The 16116-nt window shown below is 33.9% G+C and overlaps 1 protein-coding gene across 1 annotated transcript; it reads left to right on the forward strand.

The window, feature by feature from the left end:
* The first annotated feature begins 10125 nt into the window (after positions 1-10125).
* On the forward strand, positions 10126-15579 carry LOC110035673 (chlorophyllide a oxygenase, chloroplastic). The gene is made up of 9 exons (XM_020739943.1): positions 10126-10263; positions 11060-11305; positions 11791-11895; positions 12009-12287; positions 12377-12524; positions 13216-13400; positions 13584-13696; positions 14554-14848; positions 15275-15579. The coding sequence occupies exons 1-9, from the start codon at positions 10189-10191 to the stop codon at positions 15446-15448; spliced, it is 1620 nt and encodes a 539-aa protein (XP_020595602.1). The 5' UTR covers positions 10126-10188; the 3' UTR covers positions 15449-15579.
* Positions 15580-16116: the final 537 nt, after the last annotated feature.

Genomic DNA, 16116 nt, shown 5'->3' on the forward strand with positions numbered 1-16116 from the left:
AATTTTTAGTAGCCATTTCTTCAATTAAAGAATATGCTTCATCAAAAGGTTCTGACATTAATGATCCACCCATAGCGGCATCTATAATAGATCTTAATGATTCTACCAATCCATTGTAAAAGGTTTGAATTATTAACCAATCCAGCAAAGCACGGTGTGGACATTTTCTAAGAAGATCCTTAAATCTTTCCCAGGCTTCATATATTGATTCCCCTTCAAATTGACAAAAAGATGTAATATCATTTAAGCTTACTGGTTTTCGAGGGTAGAAAATATTTAGCCAAGAATTTTTTTGATAGTTCTCCCCAAGTTCTAATAAATCAAAGTGCTAATGAATTTAACCAAGCCTTGGCTTTATCCCTTAAAGAAAAAGAAAAAAGTCTAAGCCTAACAACATCATTAGACACTGTCATATTTAAATGTGCCACAAATTTCAAGAAAACTAGCAAGATTTAAGTTAGGATCTTCAGTAGGTGATCCTCCAAACTGATTATGTTGCAATATTTGGATAATAACACGTTTAAGCTCAAATGAATTAGCAGCAACATCACGATTTTGAATAGCTAAATGAAGTTTATCTACTGTCGAATTTGCATAATCATTTAAAAGTCTTTGTCGATTTTCATTTATTGGATTTTCTATATTATTCACCATTTCTTTCGAATTCTTAGTTTCACTTTGTTGTTTTTAAATTTTTCTAATAATACATTCTAATTCTGAATCGTAAGGTACTAAACCTTCAGATCCAATATTTCGCATAAATAAATATAATAAGCAAAGAAATGGTACATTTTAATTTTGAATCGTAAGGTACTAAACCTTCAGATTCAATATTTTGCATAAATAAATAAAGCAAGCAAGGTAAAATTTCTTTAAAAATACAATCCTAATTAAATTTCTTTTTGGATTTTTTTTTATATCTTTCTCTTTTTTGGATTTTTTTTATTTTTTATATATTTGTATAGTATATATATTCTCTAAATTTCCTAATTTATCAAAACTATTTAATTGAATTAAATTTAATCGTTACCTTCCCCGGCAACGGTGCCAAAAACTTGATCCCGAAATTTTATATGTACAAATGTATGAAGTTAACATCAAAACAATGCCAAAAACTTGAGCCTTATATGAAAAATAAGTTGTGTAAAATATATATAATTATAGGCAATTGATAATGAGATTCTACGCAAGTATACGTATTGTTATCAAGTAATAATGAACTTTCTAATTAAGTCCCAAATATCGATACCACGGGGAAGGTGTAAATTATCAATGATAAATTTTAATATGAAATTTATAGAAAATCAAAGGAAATCACTATCACTAATTTCGAATGTTGAGATATTAACAAAACCAAATTACTTAACTATTAGCAAAAATGGAAATACAATTTTTAAATATTAAATACTAATCTAAGAACTATGTTTAGGTAATGAAGATTTCTTATGTGAGAAACAACATTTCCGCTACAATGAAATTTTGGTGCAATGAGATGAGATAAATGTTTTTAATATGGATTGTGTGAAATAGGAGCAATTTTAGTTCTCTACCCTGATACAGTGCATAGAAAATCATTGACTAATCTTAGGTTTAGTTCATAAATCGATGGCTAGCCTAAAAGGATACCGACTCCCACTCCAGAGCTCCCACTTCCCTTCACCTAAAGGCTAACTCTCGCTTTAGTTTTTAAACACTAAGACCAAGTTGGGAATTTTAGTCTGTCACCCTAAAGATTCTCTAATTTTACACCCAACAAAGAATATTTCCCTATTTATTTGCAACTAATTTCATGAACGAATTTCTCCCTCATGAAATCAAATGTGATCCTCACATTATTGTATAACTCATACTCCATTTCCCGGATCATATGTTTCATAACATATTTTAACAAATCAATTGGCGAGACTAAAAAGTAAATTAATTTCGGAGTTGAAAAATCTTCACAATTTATTTTATATTTTAATATTGACACTAGTTATGGCACATTCATTTTATCTCTTCATTTTACTATATCTCAGAGTAGGGGGAAAGATAGAAGGAACTACTCAGACTTTATGAGAATGATGCTACAAAGCACAAATTCCATATATAAAATAAAGTTCATACAATACTAAATAAACAAAGAAACTTATCTGGAACTCTTTCTCAAAGCAAATCCTTTGTAGCCTTTCCTTAGAAATGCAGGAAGAAGAACTCTCACTTTTTTTCCTTCTCCAACACTCTTATGAAAAGTTTCACACTTCTCTCCTCATCATTATATCTCATCACAAAAACTCTAAACTATGAAAGAAAAATCACTAATTGACTTTAATATGATAGTGGAATGGAATGATGTGGAGCGAAAAGTGAATGTAGAAGAGTGAAAAACTTAAAGGAGCCAATTTTCTGATGAAATTCGTCCCCAAATAAAGCCCAAGGTCGGTTATCCAAGAGGTGCCTCCAAAAACTCTTCAAAAAATCGTCCAAATACATCAAACCTTCTAGAAATGGGCTCTGCACGATCGTTGGCGATGTCAGGGCTGAGCAAAAATCTCTAGCATGAAATTGTTTTGCCCCTTTGGCACTGCCCTCGGTGCTACCGACACTGAGCATTTCTTCAAAAACTTAATTTTAACTCTAGATTTCATCCTTTTTGCTTTCTTTTTGTTAGATTTCATCCTTTTTTGCTTTCTTTTTGCTTTAAGACCTAAAAATCAACAACCTGCAAGAAAACATCAAAATACTTTCCATTAAAGTGCAATATCACCAAAAATGAGTATAAAATATCGAACTAAAAATGCATATATTTTTGGTGTATCAGTAGTAGCAAATCTCATTTTGATCTTATAAAGGACAAATTTGTAATTTTTCAAAATTAATAAATTTAGAATAATATTTGAATAAAAAGATTCTAAGGTAAGGGGTTTGATTTTGGAAGATCATAACTCAATGATTTGCCCCAACTAATGGTTCTGAGATGATTTATAATTCATGATAATGATTAAGAATATAAATATAAATTTTAAAATAAAATACTTTTTTCTTGAAATTGTAAATTTACCCATTAAATCTTAAGGGCTTAGTAGTAAAGTAGGTATCATCAAAATGTTGTCTAATGAGGTTTGGAAAATAACTTATAATTAATTTAAAACTTTTCAAAACACTACAAGCCCATTATTTAAAATCAAATTAATTAAATTCTTTAATTAAGTCAAGTTTCCCTCAAGCATATCTACCTATATAATTCATAAGTGAGATATCATGTGATGATTACCCCACTTATGAGATAATCAAAACATTATAATTCATTGACCATAAGGGTATTAACTGGGTGAACTATATAGCAAACACAATAAGATCAAAATGAACTCAATATAGTTCCAAGGACTATGTAATGTTTAAGGTAATACCCGAGACTTTTTCATGATCCTTCAAAAATCTTGAAGGACATCAAAACTTATTATGATTGGCTAAATAGAATCATTTTAAAAATTTGGATCCGTTAAGATATGACATAGGATCTAATAGCACACCTCAAACTTGTATTTTCTCCTTTCCTTTGTAAACATGTTTTAATTCCAGCAAAATTATATATATACATGCTTCGCAAGTACTAAACTTTCAGGTGGAGGAACGAGCAGACTCGACAGGTACGCCTTTACAATTTACAGTACTTTCCTTGCCTGTATTTTCCTTTACTGCATTTTTTACTTATAAACTTGCATGTTAAATAATGATATCACCCTGCATGTCAAAACTAAAACCTTTTAGATAGAGACAAAATTGAAACCAAAACTAAAATCAATCAAGATAAAATTCACCTCCACAATATTCAAAATATATATTCAAAATGTCAAAATATAAGACAACTCAAAATTTAATCACGAACATCACAAAACAACAATTACAAGTGAATTAAGATGTCTCTATTGGATGATCGAGAATCCCTCTGAGGAGGTAACATACGGTTGCTAACGAGATTTCCCACGGTCTAAATGAAAGTATGGAACTCATTGAGTTGAATTTAGTAAATTCATTTGAAATAAGTGAATCTGAAAAAAAATAGTGGTGCTGGAACGAGGGAACCATGGGATCCTAACTGGTGTCGCTCTAATCAAACGTTAATAAGCCCCATAATATTTAAAGAACCATAACCTACCATAACCTTTGGGACATCTAATTTGATATCATAACTTGACACATTAGAAAATCTAAACTTGCCGCGTCTAAACTTGCATCTAAACTTGCCGCGATAAAGAGCTTGGAGCTAGCATTGTGGGCAGCACGACCATACTGAACAGTAAACATGTCTACACCAACTAAACCACTCCTTAGAATTAAAAAAAAATCTATAGGATTTCAAGGTTGTTTGCTTATGCAACATAAATCCTTAACTTTTCTTTAGGCCTTTGTGTAGCTCTGCTATGCAATTTAAGCCCTAACCCGCTTTAGGATTTTGAGGTTGTTGTTTGTCGCAACGTAAATTCTCATATCTTCCAGGATATTTGTGTGATTGTTTCACACAAATATAAGCCCTAATTAATAAAATTGGAATGATGAAACATTTAAATATTTATCCTCTAAGTTGAAGCCAAACCATAGGGTAGCTTGGGAAGTCACTGAGGTTCTCCTCTGAATCTATGACACCCCCTAGTTTTTCCTCCTTTGGAATCAAAAATAAAATGTTCCAAACTTGAGTCATTCCCCTTTCACACCTCTTTGTCTGATCTTGTTGAAAATCCCTATCTCTTTGAACTCCTTGAAGATAATATCCCTTGATTTTTATCGAGAGTTTTCTTAGGTGAGTTTGGTTGTCTAGGATGTAATTAATTATAGGATCTTGCCCTTATAGGAAGCATTTCCAAACCCAGCTTAATATAAACCCTGATTAATTCTTTATATTAAATAGGGGAACTTGTCGGTAAATATAAAGTTGTCAGCTTATAATTAAAAATGGTTTCACAGACTTAACGGATGTCATACAATCTTTAGTTTATTTAATCGAACCTTACCAATAAGTGTTGTGTTTATCCTTCTAGATGAATACATTACTTGCGGTATTAGGCTTGTTTATTTAAAATACTAGGGGTATGAGATTTAGGGTTATGAGATTGGCCCGGTATTGTATTTTCCAAAATAAAAAATACTAATTTTTCTAAATTATATATATTAAATTAAATTAAAACTTGTGTTGGGATATCCATCCTAGCAACCAACAACTTCACAACTCCCAACTTTTTAATGCCAACATGGAGTCTGTTAGATACACCTTCATCTACTCTTGCAATTTATTTAAATTTTTTACAAAATTATATACATATTGCAAAAGCTAATCTTCTAGTGGCAATGCCGAGAAGATGCAGGTACGCCTTTACAATATTATTTAATTTTTGTCATTTTACTTTTTGGAAAAATAACAACTGCTTGGGTGCGTACTTTACTTTATTTGCAAAATCAAAATAACTTTTCAAAAATTAACCAACATTTTCAAAACCTAAAATAAATTGTTTCAAAGGTAACCATAAATCCTTTAAAATTTCACAAAATTTAAAATGTCCTTTCGAATTTACGGAAGTTTCTCGAAGGAAAGTCCCTCAGAGGAGGTAACCCACGATTGCTAACCAGATCTCCCTGGCTTAAATGAGTTTCTTAACTTATTTAAGCTAAGAAAATTTAAAAGAAAATAGTGATATAGAAACGAGAGAACTATGGGATCCCAACTGGTATCGCTCTAATCAACTTTAACATTCACCATGATATTTAAATAACCATAACCTTAGAAAACACTTGATTTGACATCAGGACTTGATACATTGTTGACACATTAGAAAACTTAAACTTATCACGACAAGGAGCTTGGAGCTAGCATTGTGAGCAACAGCTGGCATTGTGGGCAACACGACCATCTTCAATAGCAAAACATGTCTACACGAGCTAAACCATTCATTAGAATTAAATAACTAAGTCATAGGATTTCGAGGTTGTCTGCCTAGTGCACCTAAATCATCACCTTATATTTAGGCCTTTGTATAACTTTTTTGTACCCTACTATAAAATATAAGCTCGAACCTATTTTAGGATTCTGAGGTTGTCGTTCGTCACGACCTAAATCCTCACACCTTCAAGGCTATTTGTGTGATCATCTCACACGAATGTAAGTTAAATAAATAAAAATGGCCAATAAAACTGACAGGATCAAATATTTAAATAATTATTCTTGAAACTAAAGTAAAATAGTAGGATAGCTTAGGAAGTCATCGATGTCCTCCTCAGAATCCATGACATCTCCTAGTTCTTCTTCCTTTAGATTCCAAAAAATAAATGTTCCATATTTGAGCCATTCTCATTTCACACTTCTTTGTCCGATCTTTTGAAAAGTCTTGTCCTTCAAAATTCTTGAAGTCAATATCCCCAAATTTTTATCAAGAGTTTTCTTAGGTGACTTTTGTTATCTAAGATGTAATTAACTACAAGGGCTTGCCTTATAGAAAAATTTATTTTTTCGCAGACTTAAACGAATTTCATAGATTCTTTAGCTTATTTAATCGAGTCTTACCAATAAGTATCGTATTTATCCTTTAGAATAGATGCATTGCTTGCAGGATTAGACTCGTTTATTTAAATGATTGAGGATATGAGATCAGTCCGGTCTTGTATTTTCAAAATTTTAAAATAATACTTTTTTCAAAATTATATATAAAACCGTTTTAGTGCCGATAAAGGGGAAAGATCTTTACATATTATCCAAACTCGTTAGAATTAATTTTATAAAACTGTTAATTATTATTGATTCTATCTGCTTTAATTTAGTCTTAACTGTTGCTATCATTTCATGTTCATTTGAATTTGCAATTTAAATAGATTTTGCTTTCGAGTTTAGCAAACGAATTTAAATAGTTCAACTGTTCTCGTGGGATCGATATTAAGGTTTTTTAAGAAAATTCTATATTACTTGAAACAATACGTATGCTTGCATAGTACATTTAATGTGAAGTTTTGTTATTTAATTTTTCATATCATTTCATTTATTCACACTAACCATTGAATATACTTTGGGTCAACTTTTTGACAATATTTTGGAGATTAAAAAAACATGTAATTGCGGGTCGGGTCACTCATCGATCTGATCGTAGGGTGCTTTAAGCAAGCCCTAGCAAGGCAAGTCTCTCTAAAAGGCTCCTCGGAACTAGCTAAGTAGTTATCGATGGGGAGAGCTCAACGGATATTTCCTGCGAGAGTTGGCTAAGGCAATTCTTGTCAAGAAAAATATCAGGACAAACATTAGGAATCAAAGTGGCTCTGACTAAGAATATGGATTGGATATACAATTGATGAAGTCTAAAACTAATATGACATCTCACCTTGGCAAAGCAATAAAGATTAACCAAGTTAAGAATATCACAGAGGGTGAACGACTAGAACATATTAACCCTACATATGATACTACTACCAAAGAGTACGGTAGAATAACCTCTATTAAGGATCATCACAGTATCTAATAATTGTTGGTCAAAAAGTAGTGCACTAGCCTTGAAGGTGATTAACCTTAAGTTTAGACCCAGAAAAATCCTTTAAGAGGGAAAACACCACACGCATCTGAGGTGAGTGGGATACTCTAATTCAGAACCATGTAGGCAGCTTAACTAAATAAAGTTGTTAAGGAAAGAAGCATTGCTTTCCCACACAAAAGAAAGGGTGTTATCAATTGAAGTTAACAATGGTCAGTAGAGACACTTAAGGAGGGTTGGTCAAAATAAAGTGTACCAACCACAGGGTATTTAGCCCTAAGGATAAGGTAAAAAGATATCCCTTAGTAGGGAATATACCACACTCATCTGAGATAAGTTGGATAAGTATATAAATTAAATTCATCCATGATGGATAGGACATGCTTGGATTGAATCCTATATGTAGCAGGTAACCAAAATTCATGCTAAGAAAGTGCATGGCTCTTTTTCACACAGATAATATCAATAAAAATTAACTCTTGTCAATCAAGATATTGTGAAGGTTTGCTGGGCAACATATGCTAACCTGAGAATGCTTGGTCGTAAAGCTAACCTTAGATCCTTTAAAAGAGGACATCTGCCACCCTCATTTAATATGACTGGGACAAACATATCTAGAACACTCATTTATGATGGGTGGCCGAAGAGAAAGGATAAGAGAAGTTTCTGACTTCTCTTGCATTTATTAATGGTTGCGCCAAGACCTCCTTATGAACTATATCGTCATCAACGAAGGTCTGTTGGGACCCGAGGGTCGACGATGAAGCATAGATCAAGTGGGTGAATAACCCTGAAGAAGGCTAGCCACTTTCTAAGGAAGGGCCACCTTGACTCGAAGGTCGATACATGAAGAGTAAAGATGGTGGGTAGAAACCCGCACAAAAGGTAAGTCAGCATCTGAAGGAAGGATTGTCTGGAGTTAAGGGTCGATGCATAAAGTGTAAAAGTGGTTGGTGGAAACCCTTGAGGAAGGACGCTATTCTCTTGAAGGAAGGGTCGTAATGTAAGAAAACCCCTGAAGAGCCATTATTTCGGAGGAAGGGCTACCATGCCCAAGGGTCGACACATGAAGCATGAGAAAAACAAGGTGGGTGAATACCCATACAAAAAGCAAGTTAACTTCCTAAGGAAGGATTGTCGCAACCCGAAGGTTGACGCAAAAAGAGTAATGGTAGCGGGCGATTACCCACACCAAGGCCGGCCATCTGCCGAACGAAGAGCTGTCATGACCTAAAGTTCAACGTGTATAGCGTAAAACAAAGTGGGTGGAGCCCACACAAAATGGTGAGTCAGCTTTCAAAAAAAGGACTGCCAGGATCCAACGGACAACACATGAAGCGTAAAGATTATGAATCACGAGCCGATTTCGATTTGAACTCATTCCATTCAAGCCGATCTCGAGTTAGCCCTAGCTTGGCTAGAAATCGGCTTGTTAATAGCCCTAGTTATGTATGGACTACCAACATCTTTCAGTGGTTAACAACTTCTTTAAGGAGTTGACTAGAGTGAGAATGTATGATTTTATAAAAGGGTTAATAGTTGAGTATAGTATCCTGACAATATTATGGTCAACTAGTAACCATTATGCGATGAAGAGAAGATTGAGGATAGAATGTCCTACATGATGAGTGGATTATTTTGTTTTGCGAGTGGTACAAGCTCACTAAAAACTTCAAATTCATTACTCATAAAAGCCCTGAGAAGTTGAGATCTTCATAAGTTGTAGATATCATTATTAGTTCAATGGATATTGAAAGTAAAAATGTGAGAGGACGAGGTTGTGATCCTGATTGGGCAGAAGGGGATGGCTTAAAAAAGAAAAACACAATGGTGATTGATCCATACTGTACAGGAAGAATAAATTGCTAAACAAGTTTCTCGAATATGGTGAAGAAATAGAAAAAGAAGAAGAAATGGAAAAGATAAATAACAAGGCCAAATCTGGGTATTCTCATTTATTTTTAATTTCATTATATAAGGCACTGCGGTACAAAATGCATGAGGCAATGGAGAAATGAGAAGTCAATTATTCAATTAATATATAGATCTTATGATCCCTTCGATGATGGTGGCAGAGATGGAAAGATTGATTGACAATTATCTCTCATCCTATAGAATACTGGGAGATCGAGGGAGACATTTTAATTTTTCTGGATGGGAGAGAGAGAGAGGCGGACATCTGAACAAATTTGAGCACAATTGTAAAAACACATGTGCATGGTCGAAAACTTATGACCCTGTAAGTGAGTAAACTCAACAAATAAATCAAGATGGCTGGTATTCAGGCAACACATTAATGATGTAATATGGTGCGGTGAATCTGTTATTAATTTCGCTCACATCCAAAATTTTATTCGTCTAAGCACAGTCGGCATGCATACAAAACGCAAGTTCGTTCTTAAATTGTTGATAAGATATCAATTCAATCCACGAGGGGGCTATGTGGACCGCTGGACTAAGAAGCAAAAGCATCATATTTCACTGCATTACCGGGACGCCACAGGATGTCGTGGCCATATATATGCCACGTCATCTAATACGTTAAAAATGACACGTATCCGTTAATTAGAGGCCAATCTTGATCGCGGGTGGGGCCTTCGGCAACTTATCCCTATGGAGTTTCAACTAAAAAATGATTATCGAAAATAGGAGTATTTTTTTTCTTCAAAATTTCTCTCATTTTTCTATCGCTGAATCCGCAATGATGGCAGCGGCGGCGCTTTCTCTGCTTCCAATCTCTCTTAGCCGGCCGTCTTCGCAATATAGTTCCAAAAAGGTGACAAAATCCTTCACCCTACAATGAAATAGCGACTTACAGTGAAACATGGTCTGCTCTTAAGTTCATTAAGGAGAAATCTAGGTTTTTGAAAAATCAAAGAGTTATTTATTCAGAACTCAACGGTATTTGTATTAAAATTTGGACGATATAATTTCTGAAGGATTTATTTCAATGGTTATTGGATTTTAGTTTTTCTTTTTTGGACGGGTTGTTTGACTCAAGAGGAGAGCAATAGGCTCTTTGTTGAGCGAGAATGGCTTTCTATTTTTATTCCTGTTAAACAATTGTTTGGTAGTGAGACGAAGCCTAAATTTATTCTGGAGATTTGGTCGTCTTTGAAGTATTTACTTATCAAAGAAGCCTGAAACTTGTACGATGTATGTGTGTGTTTCATTATTTTAATGGCGAGAAAGTAGCCTTCTCTATTTAAGAAGACAATTTAGCTAGACAACTTGTGTAGGGACTTCTTTTTAATAGTCTAAAATGAAAGAGAAGATTCTTTTATTTTCCTTAAATGTACATGAAAACTCAACTGTGACAATTGGACGTATCCATCTCATTATTTGAGGCTTCATGATTTCCCTTCCATGCAGGTTTTAATGAATTAGTCATCCAATTAAGCTTAAAAGCTTGATATCTTTCTTGTTTTCTTGTATTACAAAAATTTGGGATAAACACGTATTGTTCTATAACGCTTTAGGGACCTGTAAAAAATCGCAAAATGAACTAGTTCTTATGTTTATTTTATTATATATATCTTTTCAATAGTATCTCAGAGTTGAAAGCTATGCAGGGTGGCTTTATTAGAGATGAATTCAGCATATTTGCTGTTTATAGAAAAGAAGGAGATAGTGGTTCGCAGAAAAGGAGCAGTTGGGGTGCAATATTTGATGTTGAGGATCCAAGGCCTAGAAAGCTACCTTTCAAAGGAAGGTACCTGAAAGCAAATCAAGCCTTAGAGGTTGCTAAGCTTGATATACAATACTGTGATTGGAGAGCCCGTCATGATCTACTAACTATCGTGCTCCTCCATGATAAGGTGTTTATCCATCTTTACATAATGATGATTGATTATGCTTTTAGTTATTTCATTCATCTTAATTATGTGGAATGTTGATGCATCTTTCTCCCATGAAATCTAAGCAACAGTGGGGATTTCATCTGGGTGGTTATTAATAGCAAGTTTTTTTCTCTGCTAATGTTAGTCTCCATTTAATTTGAAATACTTGAGTGAAATATTTCCAATAGCCATTGATGCTATGTCGGGGTAGAAACATAGCAGTCTTGTTGCTTCTAAAAACAAAGAAAGTGATTTTCTTAAGTTTCAACGAACACAAGAAGCAGCATTCCCAAGAATATCCAATTTCAGCAGAACAAAATAATTAAAGAAATAATTGACACATCATCAGATCCTGCGCTCATCATCTGTTCAGAAGCATCACAGATCAGAAACACCCTTAACTACATAATTGTTCATGACTGATTTGCAGAGTTGTTGCAACAACTAAAATAGCAGATTTGCAGGTTGTTGACGTTCTGAACCCTTTAGCACGTGAGTTCAAATCTATTGAAACCTTGAAGAAAGAGCTTGCAGATTTACAGAAAGAACTAGCAAAGGCTCACAATGAGGTTCGTTTGGATTGTTGCAATCAATCTTTTTTTTTATTTGGGCTAATCCGCTCATTTAATAGTGAGAAAGCAAATTAATTATTTTTGTTCCATTTCTACAATTATTGGCTCAGGTTCACATATCAGCAGCTAGAGTATCTTCTGCGTTGGATAAGCTGGCATATATGGAAAGCTTAGTAAATGACAAACTTTTGCAAGAAAGAATTTCAAAAGAATCCAACTCTGATACCGTGCCACTTGCTGCGAACACTTCATCTTCTCCAGTAGCTATTAACCCAGAGTCTCATAGAAGAAGCCTTGATGTTTCTGGACCTGTGAAACCTTATCACCCCAACCTTAAGAACTTCTGGTATCCAGTTGCTTTTTCTACTGATCTTAAGAATGATACAATGGCGAGTACATACTTCCTTTTCCATGCTATGATAAAAGGTTCTCTGAATAACAATTGCTTTTCTTAATTTGTTGACTTGTCCTCCTTCAGATCCCTATTGATTGTTTTGAAGAACCATGGGTCATATTTCGGGGCAAAAATGGGAATATTGGTTGTGTTCAGAATACGTGTGCACACAGGGCTTGCCCTCTTCACCTTGGATCTGTGAATGAGGGACGGATTCAATGCCCTTATCACGGTAAGTTCTTGGCATGATCTAGTATAATTTTTAATTGATTTTGCACTACTCTTTGTTTAATTTGTCTAAAAAAAAGGTTGAATAAAATGCCCCAGGCAGCATCTTTAATTTTCATCATTATTTCTGTTCATTTACGTATATAATCATCTATTTATTTTTAATTATTTAATTTCTTTTGAATTCTATGAAAGCAAAAAGATTACTTGTTCTTTGCTCTATTTATATTTATTTTGCGCTCTTTTGTTCGGGAGGGGAAGAGATAAAGCTGGTAGAGTGCGCATTTAATTGTTGATTATAATTAACCTGAGGGCCGTATGGGTGTTGTGGGAGTGGTGGGAGGATGAGTTGTGAGGATTAGAAGGGCGTTCCAATACGAAGGGTTTTTTAATGCTTCTACAATTAGCTAAGAGGAGATTAATTAGAAGGGCGTTCCAATACGAAGGGTTTTTTATTGCTTCTACAATTAGCCAAGAGGAGATTTGTTAAACATATATAGTTTCTCTTAAGAACATTGGAGTGCGGTGGAAACAAGTATATATAAAACTTATTGATGACCTTCAAGATCTAGATACAGCTTGAAGTTGCTTTTGATATCAGGTTTTTTCAGTGAAAATTTACAGACACCAACATGCATTTTAGAGATTTCATCTTAATTTTAAGATATATGGTGTAATATGCCAAATTTTTCCAGGTTGGGAGTACTCCACTAATGGAAAATGTGAGAAGATGCCATCAACCCGCATGCTCAATGTGAGCATAAGATCATTGTCATGTTTTGAGCAAGAAGGGATGATCTGGATTTGGCCAGGTGATGAACCTCCTAAGGCGACTCTTCCTTGCCTGCAACCTCCTCCAGAATTTCAGGTTCATGCAGAGGTAATAAAGTTGTAACATAATGTGTAGGGAAATTTCTCTAGCTCAGCAAAGAAAAACAGAGCAGAAAATGATTTAATATAATTTATTAAACAAGCATTAGTTGGTTGGAATAAATTTCTGAATTATGAAATTTTACTGAAGTTAAACTTAAATCGCTGATATTACATAATTCCATTTTTCCAGATCGTTATGGAGCTCCCAGTGGAACATGGACTTCTCTTGGACAATCTCTTAGATTTAGCCCACGCTCCTTTCACTCATACTTCAACTTTTGCTAAGGGATGGAGTGTTCCAAGGTATGCTTCCTCCTTAATAATTATCCCGATCATTAATTTACATGTCCCACACTACTTGGAGTACAATAGCAGTTACCCTATGCGCATCAAAACATCACAATTTTGATAGCTCGATATGAATTAGAAAAAAAATTTCACTGCTAAAAAGTGAGGAACCAGGAACCAAAACGAAATTGCTTGTAAAATTTTATTATCATGGGAGCACTGTTTATATATAGTCTCTTAGAAATTAAGGCAGTAATTCTTCACAATCAAGGCATAGTGAATTTTACAGCAATGGCAACATGGTGTAGCTATCAATTGAGTGAATCTTATAAATATCTTGTATTTTCACCTGCTGATTCTTTTCTATTATATAATTCTTCTGTTTGAAATAAGCTTACTTACATTTTAAATCTAGTAGTATAGTTTATTCTATTTCTTGGATTGTGTTTACTTTTTTTATTGCCCCTTCATAATGTAAATGATTTTTAATATAACATTCTTCATGGCATCGTCCTATAACTTAGTAGACCTCCATGTTAGCTTTTCACCATCAACCGGGCCTAAGAAGTTTCATTCGACATAGATCATGATTTTTTTTATTTCCTTTGCACATTATAAAATGATTCATATTGCACCATTCTTCTTGGAATCCTCCAATATTTTAATTGTTATCCTTATTAGCATTTTCTCAATCTACCCAGCCAAGAAGTCTCATCTTATTCCATAAAATATAACCTGTGGGAGAGCTTATCTTTTGAAGTTTTAGGTAACCCTTTATTATTATTATTATTATCATTTTCAATAAATTATTTTTGAAGGGATATGTTTACTAAACTAGTATAACTTTTGCTCTTCTTTTTTACTCCTCACAGCTTGGTCAAGTTCCTCACACCAGCATCAGGACTTGAAGGATATTGGGATCCCTACCCAATTGACATGGAATTCCGCCCACCCTGCATCGTCCTTTCAAAAATAGGTATCTCAAAACCTGGAAAACTGGATGGACAGACTACAAGAGAGTGCTCAACACATCTGCACCAGCTTCATGTTTGTTTGCCCTCCACAAGACAAAAAACGAGGTTGTTATATAGAATGTCGCTTGATTTTGCTCCCATATTAAAGCACATCCCCTTCATGCATATCTTGTGGAGGCACTTTGCTGAGAAGGTGAGTTTTGTTACATTGATGCCATGGTCCTTTTTTTTGTTTGAAAAATAAGAGAAGTTTTATAATTCTTTTTTCTAGGCTGGCCTATACCCTGGCCTACTTAAATGATTTGAGTTTCTTTTAACTGGCAAAAGTTTCATAAGATGACCTGTAGATATAGTTAATATAGAAGCATAAGTTGAAAGATTAAAAAAAATGTCTAGAGGTTGTGCAAAAATTTATACAATTATAATCTAAATCACATTTTGCACTTGACTAGAATGAATAAAAAAAAAATGATACATAAAGACGATCCTGAGCGGTTGGACGGTAACAACATCTAACTAGGATAAGGCTATTGATGTCGACGCTTCCTCTTCCCATTATGCATAATTTGTTTCATTAGTAGTCAATGTCAACTTGTGCGCATTTTTTTCGTTGTTCAAGGTATTAAATGAGGACTTGCGGCTTGTTGTGGGGCAGCAAGAGCGAATGATAAATGGAGCAAATATCTGGAATCTGCCTGTAACATATGATAAGCTTGGGGTAAGGTATAGATTTTGGAGAGATGCAGTTGAGAAAGGAGTCAAGAAATTGCCATTCACTAAACCAGAAATATGAGAATGATGCGCTTAAGTGGTAGTAATCAATCTTCTCCCTGGCCATCATTTTTTTGGGAAATAACTTGGATAGCTATGCAGAGAGAGCTCCAGAATCGTTCCGTTGGCCGAAAGAGCATTTGATGATCCAGAGTAACAGGCTTGGAAGCTTTCTTTTTGTGTAAGTTGTAAATTAGATGCAGTACTAAGGCATGGAGTATAAACTCTGCCTTATTGTGTTCTTTATGTGCAAAGCTAATCTTGATTTTTTTTTATTTTTTTATTTTTGTAGCATCATTTTCCTTTCAATAAATAAAATCTAGCTCAAAGTTGTTTTGTTCCCTTTTTTATCAAGTAGCACTCTCCTCTAGATATCATAAAATAAGGAGTTACGTAATATTTGCAACTTAAAATAATCTCTCTATAGCTTGCCTAATCATTTACCTAAAGACTGCCTCAAATTGATTTGATTGATTTAATATTTTTCGGGAACTAAATTAGTTTTAATTATGCTTAATCTAATCTTAAAGTGAGCCATATTGGAGTCTAATTTGATATGACAATTTTTAATCAAATTTATTATCTTTCAAGACGGAAATGTTTAAATGTTTGAAATACTTATGTCTGAATGAGATGAATGGATTCTTTTGCCCTTAAAACTATTTTTGAAAATAAATAAACTTTTATTTT

This window comes from Phalaenopsis equestris, unplaced genomic scaffold (assembly GCF_001263595.1).
Source record: "Phalaenopsis equestris unplaced genomic scaffold, ASM126359v1 Scaffold198954, whole genome shotgun sequence".
NCBI classification, from domain to species: domain Eukaryota; kingdom Viridiplantae; phylum Streptophyta; class Magnoliopsida; order Asparagales; family Orchidaceae; genus Phalaenopsis; species Phalaenopsis equestris.

Excerpts from the sequence above, each read along its gene's own strand:
- LOC110035673 (XM_020739943.1), top strand. The coding sequence starts at position 10,189 with ATGATGGCAGCGGCGGCGCTTTCTCTGCTTCCAATCTCTCTTAGCCGG. Across the intron at positions 11,896-12,008 it reads TAGCAAAGGCTCACAATGAG|GTTCACATATCAGCAGCTAG; the intron begins GTTCGTTTGGAT and ends TTATTGGCTCAG. Across the intron at positions 12,288-12,376 it reads ATCTTAAGAATGATACAATG|ATCCCTATTGATTGTTTTGA; the intron begins GCGAGTACATAC and ends GTCCTCCTTCAG.